The sequence below is a fragment of the Martes martes genome (assembly GCF_963455335.1).
Source record: "Martes martes genome assembly, chromosome: 1".
NCBI classification, from domain to species: domain Eukaryota; kingdom Metazoa; phylum Chordata; class Mammalia; order Carnivora; family Mustelidae; genus Martes; species Martes martes.
In genome coordinates, this window is record NC_137888.1 from 28,158,454 (window position 1) to 28,180,851 (window position 22,398).

Sequence of the window (22,398 nt, forward strand, 5' to 3'; positions counted from 1 at the left end):
TACTTAGTAGTACTAAGTTCAAAGACTTAGTAGTCTTTGAAAGACCCCTTGCTCTATGCCATGAACAATATGAGAATTTTGGCTGAGAACCTTAACTCCAATGTCATTAACATCATTACTTATTTTTATGGTCCCTCAACATATGTATTTATATATATCAGTATTATTAATAACAATATGATTACTGAAAACAGGTTAAAATTTAATTTGTCATTGTTTGTGCTTGGGATAGTCAAATCATGGTTCTTAAAAATCATTTAAAATAATTCCTCTCTCTAAGCCACAAATTCAATATAGGATTAGGTTCATTTGTTTGATTTTTATTTAGAATTTTTAGGGATCACTTTTTTATTTTTGTTTAATTCTGTTAAAAATAAGTAAAAGTTACATGTTTTAAAGCCAAATCTAGAAAAGGAGGTCTATTCAAAGAAGTCTGTTTCCTCTCCTTTTTCACTTTGCTCCTTTTGCCCCATATGTATTCACCTATATTAAAACACAAACCTCTATTTCTACACTTAGATAAATGGCATCCTACTATGTACATTTTTCTCTACATACATTGGGCTTATTTCACTTCCACCATATCCTGGAGATCATTTGTAGAAGTATAGAGATGCATTTCAACTTTTTGTAGTTACACACCGTTTCACTGTTTGGATTTACCACGCATTATTCAGTCAGTCCCCTCGATGAACATTAGGGTTTATAGCTTTTCTATAATATAGAAGTTTTATAGTGAATGTGGATCCGTAAGTCAGTTTACAGCCAAGTGTGTGTCTCTGCTACAGATGTGTAGGAATGGAATTACTGGGTCAAAGGGCAAATACATATATAATTTTACTAGTTTCTCCAAATCACCCTCCACAAATGTGCTATTTCACACATGCATATTTAATTGCACAAGGAAAGGCTGTATAAATATGGAGAGAGTAGAATTAAAGACTAAATATGATCTAATGTCAACAGATACAAAGAATTATCTAAAATACTAATTGCATTCTTATTTAAGTTACCCTTCCCTTTGATAGCTATTCATTCATATAACAGCTCTGTCTTGATGAGAGCTTCTGTCACAAGACAGTATTTGTCAAATCTAATCCATTATGATTATACAATGCAAAATTATTGATATTCAAACACATTCTCTTTTATAAAGGGCTAATATCTAGGAAGCCAGCTTGCTTCCACATGATTCACCTTTTCATTGAAAACTTAAAAGGAGTAAAATTATAAATTTGTTCGTTGTGCATACCTCACAGTAGACATTAGCCCTTTTCATCAGAAGCCATAACCTATACATTATGAAACCATCTCAGAAAGTCACTAACTTTTAGACTAGAGAATAATGAAATTTTAAAAACATCATTTTAAATACTTAGATTTGCTTTTTAACGGTGTCTTATCGTGGATTGATATTACATTCCTCTCGTTTAAAGCTGTTGAGTGATTCGCAACGAGATGACTGAGAAAACCCAAAGTAATAGTCTAAAGACTTCTTAAACCACTGCTTCTCTTTATTGATATAATGAGGGGAGAATTAATTTTAAGAGGTGGTGACTATTGATTACTTAATGGCAGAAGATAGTGTTGAGAAATGCTGAAGTGAGCCTATTCTGTGCCCTCCTGGGCAATAGGACCCATTATCCAGTGGTGGAAATCATGCTGTAACCCTCATTAATATTTAATAGGCAGGACGCAGGCTGGATGCAAGCGGCCAAATTGCCCTAGGCATAGGCTCCAATAGGCCATCAGAATGTTTCGAGTATATAAAAGAGTAACAGATTTCCCTGGGTTCAGATTGTTTATAAGCAGGACAACAGTACACTCAATCCCCTTTTGTGATCTCCGGGCCGTGATGGCCTCATGGAAATGCCTACTAGGCGAGCTAAAGTGATTAATGCTCTGGGAAGTCATTCTAGGTTAGTAAGCCCTGCCTGGGAAGACTTAGTATTTTCCAGTGTGGTTCTCAGTTTCAGCCCTACTCTTTCTGTCTTCTTGCCACAAGCTGAAGGGCTTGTTCAGCAGGGGTGGCGAGTCAGCAAAAGGCGTTAATTGTGTCTAACACAGCCATCATCCTTGGGGCGATATTACGTATCACACCGTCTATCAAGCTAACCCCTTGTCACACGTCAGGATCTTTTTATTTCGGCTCATTTAAAAGGGAAACAAGGAGTTTTAAAGATAGCTGGTGGAGAAACAAGACTGTAGGAGTGCTTGTAAGAAGGACGAGCCTTTCAAGCTGACTTGCACTAAACGGGGCTGTGGCTTCTGAAAGGGCAAGACACGGCTTTATAAATTACTAGCTCCCTTTGTTAACTTTTCAAATTACCAGGTTATTTTTCAGTACCAGCAGCTTATTCTGAAAATATTGCAAGCTTGGAATGAAATTAAGTTCTTGAGCTAGAACATATTCTTGGGATTTATGGCTACCTAAAGGACACAACATCAAGATATCCACCATTCCAAACAATGTATAAAATTAAGCAGATAGTGAAGAAATAGCCATTTTTTTTTAACTCAATGACTCTAAAGATTGTTGAGAATGTACTTAGGAGAATCATTTACTGTAACGTATGAGGAATTATTTATAATTACCTGCCTAGAATGAGTTACATAAGAATAAAAATTTAGCTTTGTAGGCAGAAAGTATCCTAGGGAACAAGTCTTCTATTAACATATTGAGCTTTTTCTCAAAACCAGTGAATGAAATTGACCCAGAGGTCTCATTGTAATTCCATGCTAAGTGTGGACAAATTCAGTTTTACTTCCAACCTTAGACCGGGCATGCCTAAATGCTGCTTTCAATTTATTAATAGCTCTGTGTGTATGCCTTCTCTGACACCAAGTAGAGAGTCTCAAATTATTATGTTATCAATGATAAATGCATTTGTGTTCATTTTTGGTTTTTTGGCAAATATGATCTTTATGCGGCATACTGTGGTGGCTCTACTCAGATTTTTCATTTGTTTCGTTGTTATTTATTACTTGGTTGGTTAGTAATACATGTCATCGCATCGTGGAAATTAGTTTGGGGCTAGCTCCCTTCAAGAAGGCTTAGCTTAGAATTCATAGATTCTTCAGCTGCCATTCCCAAGAGCAGACATAACACTATAAATTGAAAATAATTTAATAGATTTTCTTCAAGGTTCTAAACACTATAACGTAAAACTTATGAAGGCATTTTGTCAACTGTAAATATTATAATGTTAATAATAGTTATACCTTCAATGCCTTTAGATATTCCAGAGAGAAGAGCTTTTTTAATCCTATATTTGTAATATACTGATGCTTATGGAACCATAATCTAATATATTTAGCAATTTTTTCAGTGAAAGTCACAAATCCTAAATGTCCTTTCCTTTCCTTTCCTATTTTACAGCGTAGCAGCAGTTTTGGGAATTTTGATCGTTTTCGGAATAATTCCATTTCAAAACCAGATGATTCAACTGAGGTTAGTATTTTATTACAATTTTATGAATGTCATGCAAACACATTAGGAAAAATTATGAAGCCAATATCACTTTTGCAAAATACCGTAAGAAAAATTAGTATATTTAAAAATCACAGTCTTGTCTATATTTGTGTAATAAAGGAACAAAGAACTACTTAGTACCTAGTTACCATGCTGGGTATTAAAAGTAAAAAGCTCTCTAAGAAGCCTAACATTAGGAAAAGCAGAACATGAACTTAAGAAGAGAGTTAAGATTTAAAGGAACACAAATAACCCCAAATTTTCTGAGCAGTTCCACCATAAAAGAATATATATGTTAAATTTTATGTAAATGGTAATTGCATTAATTTAATTTAATGATTAAATGGCTTAGTTGTAAATTTGTCAAGGACAGCATATGGTCGCTCAGTTGCACTCGCACTTCTGCCATATGCATTGAAATGCCTCGTAGGTGACTATTACACCCACGTTTGCAAACCAGGAACACTTCAAATGTAGCTTAAGGAAAGCTTCCCATAAAATGAAGTCTATATAAAAATAATGGTAATAATAATAGTATCTACATTTAATTGAACACTTACCATGATACAGGAACAACACTAAACACTTTATCTACCTCTAATGTAGGAACTATTAGTATTATTATTTTACCAATGAAGAAATACAATTATTTCTAAATCACACAGTTAATAAATGACAAAGGCAGAACTCAACATCTTGTCTAACTCCCAAGTTTGCATTTCTGTTACACTATCTCACAAACCACAGGCCAACTGTGATGTGATTAATGAAAGGTTTGACACCTGATCAAATAGTAGAGAGGAGGGATATGTATATATGTATATATATATACACATATATATTTGATCAGGTGTATATATATATACACACACACACATACATACATATGTATATATAGACAAAATTAAAAATACGTGTTTATCATTGAACCTGATTCAGCAACTCCACATGTGATACATTTTAGACCAATAGGTTTTAGATCTTATGTATTTCTTAATTATTCATTCTCATTATTATATGTTTTATTTTTGTTTGTTTGTTTGTTTTTTACAAAGAATTTTTCCTGGTATAATTTCTCAATATACTTTTCAAATTCCTATGTGTATATACCTATAATAGTTTTAAATATTGGTATTTCAGTAATGGATATTCTAAACAAAAGAAATGAAAATAAAATGACATCTAGTATTACTTTATAAATACATCCATTAGTACACTTACATGCGTGTATGTATAATACATCCCCTTTTATACATATGCATATTATTTATATCCCCTTTTATCCATCTACATATTTACATATGCATGCTTAAACCTGTAAATAGCTATATAGTTTATCCACATTTATTTAGTTTTAAATAAGATAATATATGTATATAAATAGTGAGAAACCCTATATAATTTCATTTTCAATTAACATCTTGTATAAATCTTTAACTTTCCATAATCACATATAGATTGTAGATTCTACATAGTAGAATCTGTTATTTAGTTTATAATTTAGGGTTAACCTGTAAAAATAGCTCAGGTTCACTCGGGTTCATTTATTAGTAATGGTGGCTTAGTAATTTGTGAAAAAATTTAGCAAACCTGAAAAGGTAGTTCACACAGTTTTCAGCAATGCCTCATTCATTCATTCAAAAAGTATTTCTTGAGGACCTACTCTACCGACAGAGTTTCCATTAGGTACTCAGAAATTACTGTTGTAATAATTGATGAAAATCCCTACTTCATGAAGACAAGAGTATAGAGGGAGAGACAGATTATGAAAGAGAACAGCATAGAAAAATGTGAAAGTTGAAAATATGCTGAGGTAGTTTCTTTGAAATGTCTGTAAAAAATGATAGAGAAACCTAAAATTAAAAATATTTGTGATACTGGGGGGCCTGGGTGGCTCAGTTGGTTAAGCCTCTGCCTTTGGCTCAAGTCATGATCCCGGAGACCTGGGATCCATTCCCGCATTGGGCACCTTGCTCAGTGGGGAGCCTGTTTCTCCCTCTCCCTCTGCCTGCCCACCCACCACCCCCGCCTTGTTCTCTCTGTCTGTCAAAAAAATAAATAAAAATCTTTTTTTTAATAAAAATCTTTTAAAAAATATTTGTGATACTTTTTTGAAGCTTAGGCAATGGTGATTTAACACAGATAATAATAAAATAATACACTTTCTTTTGGGGGGTTTAGTTTATAATTTTACAGGGAAGATAGAGCTTAAATAGAGAGAAGAGAGAAGAAAAAGGTTAACCTTAAAAATTTAAAGGGTTTCCAAGTTATATTTTATTCAGGGCTTTTGAATTAAGCAAAGAATCTTTGCCTTTTATAACCTTAAATGTAGAAATTAATAAAGTTCAATGAGGACTTAAATCGGCTGTCCATTCATATTTATCATGGGCAATTTGGGGTAAGATATGAAGTAAAAAATAATATTGACTAATAATTTTGTTAACTATGTGGTTAAACCTTCATATTAAAATATTCAAGGAGAGCCTGGGTGGTTTGGTCAGTTAAGCATCTGACTTGACTTCGGCTCATGTCACGATCTCAGGTTTGTGAGGTTGAGCCCATGCTGGGCCTGTGGGGAGTCTGCTTGAGACTCTTCCCCCCTCCCCCATGCAGGCTCTCTTTCTCTAAAATAAATAAGTAAATCTTAAATATAACAACAATAAAAATAAACTATTCAAGTTAACTAAATAGAAGTTTCCCCTAATTTTTTTCTTTTTTATATTCAGGAAATGTCTGTCTGTCCACCCATCTAGAATGGTGGGCAATGCTAGACTAGATGACCCTTAAGAGTCCTTTCTTAAAATCTAAGATATTAAGGATATAGAACCCAAGTAAGTCCTTTAAGAAAAAGAAATGACTCCAAAGTTCTATATGAGAAGTTTTGCTTATTCAAAAAATATCAAGTGTCAGTGATATTCCTGGAAGTGTTCTAGACATACAGAATAAATAAAAAATATAAAATCTCTAAGCTCATGGAGCATACCTTATCATGGGAGATGCAGGCAATAAACAACCAAACAAACAAACTTTGTATCAGGTAATGTTAAATACTTAGAATACATTACATGTGAATTACATGCCCATTTCTATACTAATGGCTGGACCATGTTCATAATTACTGTTGCTTGAGAATGTGGGAAATATGCATGGGATACTCACCTGCAAGAAGAAAACATTGCACTTCCTCAGTGGATTTACTTAACTCCAAAACTTTTTTTTAAATGACCATTTCAATTTATATAAGAATCAAGACGATATTTTAATGCCCCTTCAGCATGAATACATGCTATAGCCTTTCTAAAGCCCCCAACAAAATATCTCCCATCTACATAGACTTAATCACTCATTATGCTTATGATTTAATTCTATTTTGCCCATCTCAAAAATGGGGAAAACTGGGGTGCCTGAGTGGCTCAGATGGTTAAGTGTCTGCCTTCGGCTCAGGTCATGATCCTAGGGTCGTGGGGTTGACTCACACTTTTTGCCCCCTGCTCAGCGGGGAGTCTGCTTCTTCTCTCTCTCTGACTCTGTCTCTCTCTCTAATTAATAAATAAAATCTTTTTTTTTTAATGGGAAAAGTGGCTCTACTATACAGCTATTTAAAGAATAACTAAAATTATTTTAAAAATTTTTAGATGTGAAGCTCAGGTCCTTCAACATCACAAATTTTACTTTCTGAGTTTGTAACACATGGAACCAGGCTTGGACAACTTTAAAAAAATGTATCCTATCCAGATTGAAGTTTGGAGGCTGCTATACACAATACATAGGCAGCCTACAAATTCGGAATCTTCACTTTAATAATGTTTTCAGAACAATGATTTTTGTTGCTTTATTATTCTGTCTTTTGTAAACAATTCTAACTAGGTATATGAAGGGGAACCCATAAATGAAAGTGGAGAACAAAATAAAACTTCAAATAATGGAGGAGGATTGGGGAAAAAAATGAGAGTTATTTCCTGGACAATGAAGAAAAAAGTGGGTAAAAAGTACGTCAAAGCCCTTTCTGAGGAAAAGGTAAGTGTACTCTGCCAATCATTTGTATTTTTCTGTTAATTTTTTCTTAAAATAGCGAACAGATTCTTCTAGACATAGAATTACTTGGTCCTTTAGAAAGGACTTCAATGTCTATTTTCTCCCTCAATAATTGTGCCCAGGAACTAGATAGGAAAAAAAGCATTATTACTCCTATGTTAATAGAGGAAATGGAGGCTCAGAAAGATCACACATGTAGTATGTGAAGAATGGTATGTCATATGTTGTAACAAACATCAGTACTTCGTTTCTTTTTATTGCCAAATAATATCCCATTTTACACATAAACTATATTTTATTTTTCCTTTCATCAGTTGATAGACATTTGAGTTGTTTTCACTTTCTGGCTATTGTAAATAATGCTGCTAAAAATATTTAGGAGTTTTTGTGTGGAAATACTCTTGTTTCTCTCTGGTATATGGTAACTATCTGATGTTTTGAGAACTTGGCAACCTGCTTCCCAAAGCAGTTGCATCATTTCACATTCCCACTAGCAATGTGTGAGGGTTCCAACTTCTCCACATGCTTGCCAACACTTGTTACTGTCTTTTTGATGTGAGCCTTCCTATTCCTAGTGGGTGTGAAGTAGAATTTCGATGCGGCTTTCATTTGCACTTCCCTAATGACTAATGATGTTGAGAATTTTGTTGTGTTCTTATGAACCATTTGTATATCTTCTTTAAAGAAATGTTTACTCAGAGGGACCTGGGTGGCTCAGGTCATGATCCCAGGGTCCTGGGATCGAGCCCTGTATCAGGCTCCCTGTTCAGCAGGGGAGCCTGCTTCTCTCTCTCCCTCTGCCTCCAGCTCTCCGTGCTTGTGCTTGCACTCTCTCTGTCTGTCATATAAATAAATAAAATTTTAAAAAGATATTTACTCAAACCTTTTGCCCACTTTTTAATTGGGTTATTTGGGTTTTTTTTATTATTATTGGCTTTTAAGCTTTTTGAAAATATATCCTGGATGCAAGTACCTTATCAGATATATGATTTGCAATATGATATATTTTCTCCCATTCTGTGGATTGTATTTTCACTTTTTTGATGGTATCATTTGCAGCACAAATGTTTATAATTTGATGCAGCTTGATTTATCTAGTTTTTGTCATTTGAGCTTTTAATATTGCAGTTTAAAAACTATTGTTTAATCTCAGGTCACAAAGATTTACTCCTGTGTTTTCTTCTAACAGTTCACAGTTGTAGCTCTTAAATTTTGGTGTATGATCTACTAATTTTTCTATGGAGTGTAGTAGCAGTCCATCTTCATTCTTTCGAATATGGATATCAAGTTGTCATAAAAGTTGTTAAAAGGTCAATTATTTTACTATTGTCTTTTCTTGGCACCCTTGCTGAAAATCAATTAATAATAAATACATGGTCATAATTATATGGGTCATAAATACATGGGTTTATTTCTGACTCTCAATTCTGTTACATTGATCTGTAAGTCTTAGTCCATTCACTTTTTAACCCACTAGGACTTCTGTCCCCAATAACTCATTAAAACGGTAGTCATAATTGGTATTAACCTCTGTGTTGCTGAATTTACTGGTCACTTTTCTTACTTTTTACATTACTTTTCAACGTATTTGACACAAGTGATGATTTCAATACATTTGAAACATTCTTTCTTGGTTTCTTTAACTGGGCATTCTTCTGGCTTTCTTCCTCAGAGTCTCCTTTCTTGGCTTTGCCTTCTTTCTTGTCTCTAAATATTGAGTCCTTCCAAGGCTTATTCCTAGATGCTCTACTCAGTCTACTCTTCCCCTCAGTGATCTCATCCAGTCTCATCACTGTTTTTTGCAATTACATCTCTAGCTATGATATCTTATCTGTTGTACTTAAACAACCAGTTGTACATTCATTATCCTCACTTATACATACAATAGTTATCTGGAACCCAGTATATCCCAAACTGAATTATTAATTCTCTATGCTCTACCAAAAACACATGTTTCTTGTCTAGTATTCTCAGTAGTGATAGACAACAATTGCCATAACTCTAGATGCAAGGAAGGAAATAAGAGAAGAGAAAAAGAAAGAATAGAACAGAGAAGAAAAGGAAAGAAAAGAAGGATGGTAGGAAGGAAGGAAATAAAGAAAGAGGAAAGCCTAAGAATCATTCCAAATTACTTATTTCTCTCACTTTTCACACCAATTCATCGGCATATTCTATTGGCTCAAACTTCAAAATCTTTCTAAAACCCATAATTTCTCTGTGTAAACTATTCCTGCTTTTAGATCAATCAACCAAACAACCAAAAACAACTTCTCTTGCCTAGACTGCCATAATAACCACCTAAGTGGTCATCTTTCTTCCACCCTTTCCTCCATAAAAGCCATTCGCCACATAGAAGCTGGAAAGATCCTAAGTGGAATTTCAGAACACATCATGCCCCTTGCTTAAAATTTTACAATGCCTTCACAATGCCTTCACTTACTATAGTATGTTCATTCCAGTCCTCTGAGAAACAGATCCTAAGAAAGCAATGGACACACCAAAGATTATTGGGGAAAATTAATGTAAAGGATGAATAAAGAACTGGATAGGGAAAGCCTTCTGACAACAGTGCAAGTTTGACACCTGGGAAAGGAGAAGAAGAAAGCTTTAGCCAGATTAGCAGATAGTCCTTGAACCAAAGTTTTCCATTAGAGGAACCCTATATCCCACCAGAATGGACTCAAATGGTGCCCTCACTGTTTCCGTCATTGACAGAGAGCATGGCTTCCATGCACGGTGGTGGATTTAGCAGCTGGGGCTGTCCGTAAAGAAGGGTTTCACAGCAAAATATCTGAGTGACACATTCCAGGACCACCACACATGGTCTATAAAGCTCTTACTGATCTGGCTCCAGTCTACTCTGAGCTCATTTTCTTTCTTTTTATTTTTTTTTAAGATTTTATTTATTTATTTGACAGAGAGAGAGAGAGAGAGAGAGAACAAGCAGGGGGAGCAGCAAAGGGAGAAGCAGGCTCCCCACTGAGCAGGGAGCCCGATATGGGGCTCGATGCCAGGACCCCAGGATCACGACCCAAGCTGAAGGCAGATGCTTAACTGACTGAGCCATCCAAGCACCCCTCTGAGCTCATTTCATAACACTCTCCTTGATCTCATTCAGCCCCAGCTACCTTGACTTGGTCTTCCCACTCACAAGCGAAGCTAATTCTGAGTTATTTTGTTCTTGCTACTTCTTTTGCTTGGAAAACTGCCTCCAGTTCGTCATATAAGTTACATCATAAGGTCAGAATTCAGAGTCAAGAATTCAGAGCATATATTACCCATAGAGAAGGTCTTTGGAGGCTACTCCATCGAAATCAGCCAACCTTCCCCCCACCCTAATCCTAGCAGCTAATCCTCTCACATCGCTCAGTTTTATCTCCTTCATAGCACATGTTCCCTGAAATTTCCTTTTGCGTTTGTTTACACACACATCTCCAAACACTAACACACACACACACACACACACACACACCCTAACACACGGAAATGTTTATCTTATTAGAGCAGGGACCCTGTGATCTTTTTTACCAAGGTATCCCCAGTTCCCAAAACAGTGTCAGGTACTTACAAGGTATTCTCTGAACTTGTGTCGAATGACTGAACAAATGAATAAAGGAATGGATAAAAGGAGAGAATCAAACTGAGTATATATCATGTATGTATTCTGAAGTTTTATTGATGTTTAGAAATGCTCATAAATGAGGAATATTAAATCGTATTTTGATGAATATTAAGGAATTTATAGGTTTTGTCTAAACTATCTAAATATGAAAGACATTTGAGATGTTTTCAAGCAGATGTGATTTGTTTTGAAATTGTCTGTCTTTCCTAATTTTATGCAGGATTTGCTTTTCACTTGACTAGGTGTGCAAGCTTGGTATAAGATTTGTAAAGCTTCTTAGATAAGCTTTGCTTTAGCATTGCAAAATGTGCATGTTTTATTCATATCTAGTGATCTGGTAAGGTGCAAATAACTGACATGAAACAACGATGCAGAATTTAAACTTGTAATATCATATCTCAAAGGATTAGTAATGGTGGTAAATAGATGATAAGGAGAACATGAAGAAATGAAAGTGCTTTAACAGATAAAGCATAGATATTAATAAATCTAACATTTCTGATTAAGTAGTATCAATATGATATTCATCCTAACTTATAAAATGAATTATGATGATTTCATTTGAATTCCATAATGTGGAGTGTTTCATCTAAAAAATTTTTCCAAGTATAACATGTTTTGCTAGAAATTGAACTAAAGATTAATGACTCTCATATTTTATGCTGATGTATTCCTAAGTATTTTATTGCTAAAATATGTCTTGTTTGTTAAATCAATGCACACAGTGAATATCTCCATGGAAATCAGTTCTCTGCACTTAACCTCTGATATGTTTTTTCTGAAGGATGAGGAGGATGGAGAGACTACCCTCCCATATCGGAACAGTGACCCAGTGATTGGATCTCACACAGAGAAGGTCTCTCTCGAAGCCAGTGACTCCATGGATAGTCTCTACAGTGGGCAGAGTTCATCAAGTAAGCCTACAGAATAAGGGACGAAATCGTAACTAGAAGGGCTGAGTTAAGTTGATTAAAAACAGCAGATTTTAACTATAGAGAACAAACTGATGGTTACCGGAGGGAAGGTGGGTGGGGAGATGGGGTGACATCGGTGATGGGGATTAAAGAGTACACCTACCATGATCAGCACCGTGTAATGCACCGAAGGGTTGAATCACTGTACTGAACACTTGAACCTGACATAACACTATATGTTACTAATACTGGAATTAACATTTTAAAAACAATTAAAAAAGAAAAAAGAAACAAATTCAAATGAAAACCAACAAGAGATTTGCTTCTCTGAGGCTTTCAAATTAGCAAAAAGTTTCCAGCTACTTGATAAGAAAAATAGTGAAATTGTAGGATTGCTGAATCCGTAGAGTTGCTGTTGTTTAAAATGATACACAATATATTTGATAGAATTATGTATTATTTTGAAACTACTAACACTGTAGTTGGCAGGGCTCTTGGGGATATGCCTCAAAAAAATCATCTTGGGTGACTAAATCTACATCCCTAAAATAAAATTGTTTGCTTAGGAGAACTAGCATTATCTTGAGTCAAAATCTTAAATGACTTGACATAGTCAGATGAATGAAATCCTGTTCTCTGTCTCTTCTTCCGTCCATCCCTTCCTCCTTTTTTTTTTTTTAATTTTTTTTAATTTTTTTTTAAATATTTTATTTATTTGACAGACAGAGATCACAAGTAGGCAGAGAGGCAGGCAGAGAGAGAGAGGGAAGCAGGCTCCCTGCTGAGCAGAGAGCCCGATGCGGGGCTCGATCCCAGGACCCTGGGACCATGACCTGAGCCGAAAGCAGAGGCTTTAACCCACTGAGCCACCCAGGCGCCCCCATCCCTTCCTCCTTCCTTCCCTTTTCTCTTTATTCCTCCTTTTTTTTCTCCTTCTTCTGTCTTCCTTCCTTCTCCTCTTTTTCCTTCTTTCTTCCCTCCCTCCTTTCCTTTCTTTCTTCTCTTTCTTTCTTCTCTCTCCTGTCCCCTCTCACTTTTTTCCTTCCTTTCTGTTCCCTTTTGCCTGAAGTATTCTGAAAAGAGAGGGACATATGCATCACTTCTCACATTCACTTTTCAGGTGTCCATCCAGTATGAGCGAGTAAAGAATGAAATACTGTGTAAACACTAAATAGAAGGAATAGGGCCAGTTAGGTGACAGGAAGGAAGCGGCATGTCTTCAACAAGGATTTTCTAAAACCATTGTTTCTAAGAAGGAAGTCATTCAGGTTTTAGTCACATATCCTGCTATCTGGAAGAAACTACTGATACCGCAGGGGGCCTTTTAACTTTTTTATGTGTACACTGTTATATATCCCTCTGATCTTTTCAGGGCTTTTAAATGTTTTCTTTTTTTGCAAGGTTTATTTGCCATTTCCTTTTTAATCAACTGCTTCTGTTACTTGAAGATAGATCGCAAATACCAGATGTTTCAGATATCCTGAATTTTATTCCTACTTTTCCTATTGGCTGAAGAAGAGTTATTTTGTGAGGAAAGGAGAAAAAAAAACTAATGTAGAAGCATTTGAAGGATATATTTTTGCATGTGTGAAATTCAGATTTCATTAGTATTCACTTCTGCTGGAAGTTTTAAAATTCTAAATTGTAATGCTGAATGTGGGTAGAATTTTATTAACTGGGATGTACCATGAAAAGCCAGGGCCAGGGGTGGCCATGGAAGGAAGGTGTAAGGAGACGGTGGCCTACTTATCTGTTGCCATATACAACTTAATTTTTGCCATTACATGCAACTCACCCTTTCTTACAATGGTTCATATTCAACATGTTAAGGTTCTTTACCTTATTTCCATAATTATTTGATTAAATAGTAGAGAGACCAGGACTGTTTCATCATTGAACAGAGCACTGAGAGGCCTCACTGAAGGAGAAAGTGGAAGTAGAGGAGAGTGGTGAGAGTGGTGGAGAAACTGAGAGCTACTTCCACTGGAAACCATTCTTGTCCCCACCCCTTGCAGGCAGCAAGAAATGGAATCTCTTTTCTTTCTCTCTCTTGAGGTTCAAACTCAGAAGGAAAAGGACCAGAGAACAAGGATTTGGAGTAATTTAAAAAGCCCGGTTTAGAAAGTTTAGAACCACAAGGAAGGACAGACACTGGGACACAATTTCTCTTTGCTTCAAATTCACACAAGCAAAAGTGCTACCTTTTATGCATAGAGATGTTGCTTCAAAATGGCTTTTGGTACATAATAGGATGTTTGGGAGAGCATCCTAGCTACGTTGTGATAAGAATAGGGAACCCTGTAGTCTTATGCTTTGACCACTTGTGATCCGTAGTGCATAAGGATCAAACTGTTGCTATAGGTTTTTGTCTTTGTTTACAGGTACAAAATTAATTATCTGGCCTGCACAGGGAGTTAAGTCTGTATCGTCTGCCTCTTTAGCAAGTGTTCAATGCTCAAAACACTTTGCTACTGGGTCGGATCCCAGAGACTGAAGTGAGAGGGTGTTTGGGTTAGTGGTTGAGGAAAGAATGGTCAGATTGGCTCGAGAAAGTACAGAAATGGCTCAGAGGACAAAGGCCACTGAGGGAGAGTGACCGGGAGTCAGAAAAAAATAGGAATCCGTCATTTAGAGCTCCCTCAAAAGGTTGGCGTCCAGTGCTTCAGCATTATTCCCGCTTAGCTCTATCCAGATGATGATTCAGAATGTTACGAACCTTCAGTGAGAACTGTTAACCTCTGCTTTGCTTTCATCAGGTGGAATAACAAGCTGTTCAGACGGTACGAGTAACCGGGATAGCTTTCGACTTGATGATGACAGCCCCTACTCTGGACCATTCTGTGGCCGAGCCAGAGTACATACTGATTTTACACCAAGCCCCTATGACACTGACTCCCTCAAAATCAAGGTGTGTGCACGTCATAGTTGCATTCTGTCTGGTCTATCTAGCACTGGTTGTATGGTCTGTGTCAGGAAGTCCAAGCGTGGGAACTGGGGGGGTGGGGGCAGTGAGCGTGTTCTCCCCAGCACTAGAACGGAGGAATGGGTTACTGTGGCAAGAATATGAACAAAACACTCAAGGTGGGCTAGAGGAATTGGTCTGTTGAGGCTATAGCATAAGTTGCTGTTATGTAGATAACGCAGATTCTGAGCCTGCCTGGAGAGAAGAAATTGTCTACATTTTTCTGAAAACCAGAAGCCTCACAGGTTACTGGAGGTGCCCAGCTCTGCCTGCTACTTCCTGGAGTAGAAGGAGAGAGAGAAAAGATGGCGCTATCAGGCAAGAGCCCCTCACAGCAACTCCCTTGGGAACCAGCCTTGGCTGGGCAACTTCAGTACTTAAGTTGGCTGCTATGAATAACCAGGCGTCTTTCTCCCAGTGATAGTCCCTCCTGAATTCCCTCTTCTTACCTCTGATTCTCTATATCCGTTTTCTACTGCCGTGTAACAAATTTCCACAAACTCAGGGACTTTAAACGACACAAATGCATTACCTCACAGTTCTATAGGTCAAACATTTAGTCATGGCCCAACTGCATTCCCTGCTTAAGGTCTCACGGGGCTAAAATCAAGGTGACAGCTGGGGCTGTAATCTTACCTGGGGCTCAGGGTCCTCTTCCAAACTCACAACTATTGGCAGAATTCAGTTGCTTGTAGTTGTAGGACTGAGTCTCCTGTTTTCTTGCTGGCTGTTGCCTGGGAGCCACTCTCGAACCCTGGAGGTTGCCAGCCATGGTCCTCTCTACAACATGGCAGTTTGCTCCTTCAAAGCCTGCAGGAGAAAAGTTCACTCATGTTTCAAATCTCTTTATTTTTAAGAGATCCTACCTAATAAAGTCAGAAACACCCAGATAATCTCCCTCTTAATTACAAAATTAACTAATTTGGGACATTAATTATATCTGCACAGTCCCTTGTGCCAAATAATACAAAATAATCGTGGGTGTGAAATCCATTGTTTTCATAGTCCTACTCACACAAGAGGGGAGGTGCTGTTGCAATCATATATCTAGAAGGTTTGGTGCTGAAGTATTTTATACATGTTAAATTATTCCTTTTAGTAACACAAGCTGGTATAGCTAAAAGGACAGAATTATGACTTTTCTCTACTATCATCACCAAGCCAATGTTAACCAGTAATTATGACAAGTTATGAAGTATTGATGTTATGATTTAACATTCAAGACACTCTGCTCTTCTCTTTATCCCTTCTTTTGTAACAAATCAGACTAAGCTCAGCGGGAGAATGAGGAAAACATTATTTTCCATAGTTAGCTCCTTAGTCATTTCTATGAATGCTTTGAAATCTAAGTTTAAGTCTTGGGGAAGGAATATTTGCAGCCTAGTAACCATTGTTGGGGGAGGGTGTAGAAGGGAATAAATTGAACACGTTTAGGCTCGGGAGAGCTTTTCGCCTTTCCTATAATACCATGCCAGTGCCCCACCGCTTGTGGTACCTAAGGTGATATTTGTAGAGCTCTTGTCAGACACAATAAGAATCCCACAGTTACCACTGGGGATTGAATGCCATTGTTTATATCAAGGGTCTTATCCACAATGAAATTGGGTCTTCGCTGGTGACCTGTGGGCTTTCCTGGAATGTATACTTTTTTATAAGTTTAGAGGATAATAGGAAGGATGCAGCAGAGAGCTCCCATGCTTAGAAACTTCCCCTAGAGCTTCTGGGGATTTTCTAGGTCTGCTTAGCTGATCCCACCTAGCCCAGATTCAATTCTCCACAGTTAAAGCAAGGAAGAACTAGACGAATAGCTTATAGGGTCAGACAGGCAGATGATCACAAATCAGAAAGATCAAAGCTTTTAATCACATTGAATTCTACTATTAAAAATACATTGTGTGTTTTAGATAGAAGAATACATACTCGTAGAACGTGAGGAAAAAACATTTTTAGTAGCCGACTTAATGTTTTGTTTATTTGAGGGTAGTCCCCTAAAAAAGCAACAGTATCAGAATCTATAATGTTCTCTCTGGGGTAGAAACTTACAAGTCTCAAAGGAGGAAATATGACTTTTAAATGTAGGCACTGTTACTTGGGTAGAAATCAATTTTCTTTACAAAGAAGTACCGCGAGGGTTTTCTACTCCTGCCAGTAACTGGCAGCCTGTAGCCAATTAGAGTCTTAGATGTGAATAAAGAAAAAGACCAACTGGTTTGTCCATCCTAAGGTGCTTCATTCAAACTGCGATCCAAACATTGTTGCGAAGCTCAGTCTAAGTATCTTCTTCTCTAAAATAATTCAGTAGCATAATTTGTCCTTGGTGCACACACATACTTTTGTTTACGTATTTAGATGTACAAAGGTCTTAATAGTTTCATTATTTTAGAGGAATGCAATACTTTAGATGGTTTATTTTTTACTGTAGATAAATTTTTCAGATGAACTAGAACCATGGACAGAGATATAGACTTCTTTTTCTTTCCCTTCCCCATGTGGGAACCCCTCCAGGAATGATGACTTGAGCTTTGCTGTATGTCTATTGCTTTGACAAGATGAATGGAGAGGGCATCATTTTTGAGTTCAGACAACTGATTGCCAGTTGCTCTGGGAAGTTATTGTTGCATTCCTTTTCTATAATATTTAGAATTATAAAGATACCTTGTATATGTACCTGAGTAGTGTGTCATGGGCATTAAACGACTCATTATATGCAAAAGTACTTTGTAAATTCCATTGTGCCCTACAATTATAAGTACCTAAATTGATATACTAAAACCATAAAGATGTCATCAAATGCATGTAGGACCTTTTCTTCAAGCTTGTTGAAGTGTTCTTCGTTATTACTAGCAAATAATTCCCTTGAACTTTTAAAGTAAATTTTCTCTTAGATCTATTTCTGCTATCAGTAACTTCCCTTATCATATTCCCTCATCATTCTAATTTTCTGTGATTTCATTCTTTCTACTAATTGTCATAGCACCAAAGTTCTCTGAAAACTGATTGGTATATTTCTTTGTCTTTAGAAAGGAGACATCATAGACATTATCTGCAAAACGCCAATGGGGATGTGGACAGGGATGTTGAACAATAAGGTGGGAAACTTCAAATTTATTTATGTGGATGTCATCTCCGAAGAGGAAGCAGCCCCCAAGAAAATAAAGGCATCCCGAAAGAGTGGAAGGGAAAAACCCAAGACTCTGCAGGAGTTCCTAGAGAAGATTCACCTTCAGGTTAGCAAACCTGTGACCTATTTGATTCTGGTGGTGTCTGGATGGGATAAATAAGGAGAAAGGATCGGTGTTAAAAAAAAAATACAGGGCTTACAGCAAAGGAAAATCTGCTTTCCAAGAAGACTTCTTATTTCTCCTTTATTACTTTTATTACACAAGGACAGGTCTTGATATAACCTCCTTTGGACTAAACTCTAATGGTACTTAGCAGTGACAGTAGAGATTAATGTTGAGAAAGTGCTGTGAAAAATGAGAAATACCTCGGAGAATAAAAGGTCCAGAGAAAACATGTAAATGAGAATGATACAGAGAGTCTGAGAGTAAAGGTAAAAATCCAGAGAATTGAAAGGAAAATATGGAAAGAAAATGACATTTTCTATAGGGCAGAGATCAAAAGCAAGTCAAGAGAAGATAACTAAATATAATTGTTTCAAAAGCAATTTGTTAGGAAATAGTGGTCATTAAGTCCCCATGATGATTATGTTAAGGAAATTGTGTTGTCTGTATTTATAATCCAATTATTTTCTTGTTATAGTAGCAAAATTTTTATGAAATATCTACCTTGTTCAATGGTGTGTGCATGCAATTTACCTAGCCTCACTCAATTTACTGTTTCACAATCCATTTCTAATATTAATGCAGCAGTACTTTGAGAGTTTTCAAAACTCATCAAGGCAATAACCAATTAAACTTTCCTTAATTGTTTCTCCTGAATTATCTAGTTGTACTCCCGTCTGTAGACACACGACCTAGGCCTTCCTATATTACTTTTGGTGCCCCCGCCCCCAGGTAGGGTACTGCTTGGATGAAGTACAAGTTTCAAACCTGCTTCTTCTTTTTGTGTGTTCTGTGACCTATGAGAAAACCTAGGTCTAAGGAAGTGAAATAACTTACTCAAGAACCCATAATCGAATGGTTATGTCAGAATGGGGACTTTGGTTTCTCGGTTCTAATTCAGTGCTCCGAAGAGACATCATTTTTAAAAGAAGTGGTACTTTTTCTTTCTCTCTCTCTCTCACTTGCTTTTTTTTTTGTAAAAGGGGCTGGCTGTTATTACTGATTACTTAAAACTAAGGATATTGAAATGATGATCAAGTAAAATGGAAGGAAGTTTTGAGGAAGTTGTAGAGCATTCAACTTCCCTTTGCATTTTTGTTCTGTTAGAGAGAACAGAGGTTACATAAATAACATACAGACTCAGAAATCAGAAGCCTGTCAATTTTAAATTAATATATATTGATGCTAGTGATGGACAAACTATACATGCTGAGAAGAGAAAACTTTAGGGAAAATATTTTTCCCAACCACAGTGCCTTTATAACCACAGTGGTTAATAAAAACTTCTAATTAAATAGAAAGTCTGGAATTCCTTAGGTTTATATAATGACTTTCACCAAATGCTAAGTCTATTGTTCTCTGCCTGTTTCAAATTCATTTTTTAAACTATCCTAAGACGTTAGTGGGGGTAAATTATTTTTGCAAGCCAGCAAACAAGAAAAGATGTAGATTCAGAAATAGTACTACAATTACTCTTTTAGAGGCATTTTATTGATAGACGTAAGGACACGCTAGCTTTGTCGATTGAGCTATTTGAGAAGTGAAGAAGTGCCAAGTGGGATGAATGATTCCGCTCTTTAATTGATCCATGATTTAGCACTGCACGGCTTAAGGTAATTATTTCTTCTTTACATTTGTCCTTCCAGAAGGTGAGAATTCTCCAACATACTCTTATAAATGCCCTAGAGTTCATATGTAGAGAACTAGTACAGAGTAAAATAAAGTTAAGCAAAAGTTCTGTTGGTGCCTTTGGTGTCCATATGCACTTCTACACTTTCTTTAAACCTAAAGAGAACTCAAAATAAAATATTTGAATCTGACTGTCTGTATTATACATATTTTTCTCCCCCACAGGAATATACCTCAACACTTTTACTCAACGGTTATGAGACCCTAGAAGATTTAAAAGATATAAACGAGAGTCATCTCATTGAATTAAATATTAAAAACCCGGAAGACAGGATGAGATTACTATCAGCTGCTGAAAATCTCCTTGACGAAGAAAGTAAGTGTGCACCCCTACTTTTCTCCTTAGCTGAAAATCGCAGTTCAATGTCAATAGTAAAATTATTAAAAACAAAACCCCAGTTTTGTTTACGGAGAATCCTATCAAGCATTCTTTTCCATAAAATAAGTATTTTCTTATTTATTTGGAAACAACAACTCTGGTCAAGTCTATAATTAGGAAGAGGACTTTTTCCCTTCCTGGACTCAGAAAATGGAAAGACTTTTCTGGGCATCTCATTTAGAGTCTGCAGAGCTATTAATTTATCCACAAGAGGATGTCTGCATTCCCAAAGACTGAGGGAGTTAGAGACAAATATTTAGTGACAGCATGAGCCATTAGTGAGAAATGTCATATGCAACTTTTGTAGAACAGCGCCGAGCATGGCTCTAAGCTAATGAGCCTTCGACCCACACAGGAAAATTCATTTCATTACCATATAGTCACATCTTGTATGTGTTTACAGTATGCTTTCAAAACGTTATAATAGCTTGCAAAAATATTCAGCATTCACTTTTATTATCTGAGATGGTTCTCTGTATTTGTAAGTATAAACTAAAGATAGAGTAATGCGTGCACATTCACTTACCAACTGGGTTTGTAAAGACAGGGTAGCTTTTGGCGCTACCATCGCCCAATCTGAACACTCTTCTCCCTGAATCTGGTCCGGCTTCTGATACCCTGAGCTCAGGATGTACCAAACTCCACAAGGAATATTTTGTAAGGAAGAAAGAGGGATGTAGTGACTTTTTTTTTTTTTAAAGAATTTATTTATTTATTTGACAGACAGAGATCACAAGTAGGCAGAGAGGCAGGCAGAGAGAGGAGGAAGCAGGCTCCCTGCTGAGCAGAGAGCCCGATGTGGGTCTTGATCCCAGGACCCTGAGATCATGACCTGAGCCGAAGGCAGAGGCTTAACCCACTGAGCCACCCAGGCACCCCGGGATGTAATGACTTTTAAAGAACAAAAAGAACTCATATCATCTAATCAGCTTTCTCATTCAAAAATAATATTACTCATGATCATTAACTACATTTTTGAACCTGTTCTCCGAGTCAAACTTTGAGCCAAGATCTTTACATGTATTATCTTCTTTAATGTGCTCCACGGTTTTGCGAGTTAAGAGAGTACTGTCCCGTGTTATAATGAGAAATGGAGATATAAGTGACTCGTCCAAGCTCACACACGTAGTGAGTTGTGGAAAGCCGGGACTGGTGTTTGTGATGCTACTCTACTTTCCACAAATAACAGCCCAGATGGAGAGCAAGGAGGAGAGTTGTATTTAGGACCCAGGCCTCCTGACTGTCTCTCAGTAGGTTTTCCCACATCCAGTCTCATATGCTCCAAAATGGGCATAGTTACACAGCACGTGTTTCTACACTGGCCTTTTATCTAGCAGGAATAAATTTACTTTTTTGGAAACCGCATCTCACTTTTTTCTTACCCGCTGTCTTGAGCTTGCATAGAGCTTTGTCCTTTTCAAAGAGCTTCCGCACGTAAGGCTAATTTGACACCTGCAGAAGTTACCCCATCTTGGGCCCAGGCGTTCACGGGCATTCTTTGACGTTGTGGGGAGCGGGGAGGGGGATGAGGTCACAGAGGCAGACAAAGGTCAAGCGTAAGAAGGCAGCCAGTTTCCTCAATAGTACAAGCCAAACAGTCCTGATCCGTGTAAACTGACGTAGCAGAATCTCTGGGGTAGACGAGGCAGTTCCTTTCACATCTTGTCATTTCAAAACGTGGTGCCGCACTAAGTCATGTCAGGCTAAGAAACAGATCTTGTAGATTTCTTGGAGTTGATAATGTGCAGTATCATTGTCAATACCCTTCAGAATAATTTGATGTTGAAGCGGAGGGAGGGAAAGGGGTATTTTTCCAGCACTTGTAAACACATTGCTTTTCTTTGATCATACCGTCTAGGTAGGGATTTTGTCCATTTCACAGATGAGAAAACATTTCAGAGATGAATTTCAAAGAGGCCAAAAACAGCTAGCTAAGTAGCAGAGCTGAAGTTTTAATCAGAGGCAGTCTGCTATAAAAATCCAAGTTCTTTCTTCCACACATGCAAACTGGCAAATATAGAAAGAACAATGAATATCTGAA

General features: G+C 36.9%; 1 protein-coding gene across 1 annotated transcript in view; it reads left to right on the forward strand.

Annotated features, from left to right (window-relative positions):
• Positions 1-22,398, forward strand: part of SAMSN1 (SAM domain, SH3 domain and nuclear localization signals 1) — a 50,493-nt gene that overhangs the window by 17,931 nt on the left and 10,164 nt on the right. Inside the window, exons 2-7 of the mRNA XM_080813149.1 lie at positions 3,380-3,451; positions 7,340-7,489; positions 11,914-12,043; positions 14,800-14,951; positions 18,026-18,232; positions 20,144-20,294. Of these exons, the coding sequence (XP_080669275.1) occupies positions 3,380-3,451; positions 7,340-7,489; positions 11,914-12,043; positions 14,800-14,951; positions 18,026-18,232; positions 20,144-20,294 (862 nt within the window). The remainder of the gene's footprint in view (positions 1-3,379; positions 3,452-7,339; positions 7,490-11,913; positions 12,044-14,799; positions 14,952-18,025; positions 18,233-20,143; positions 20,295-22,398) is intronic.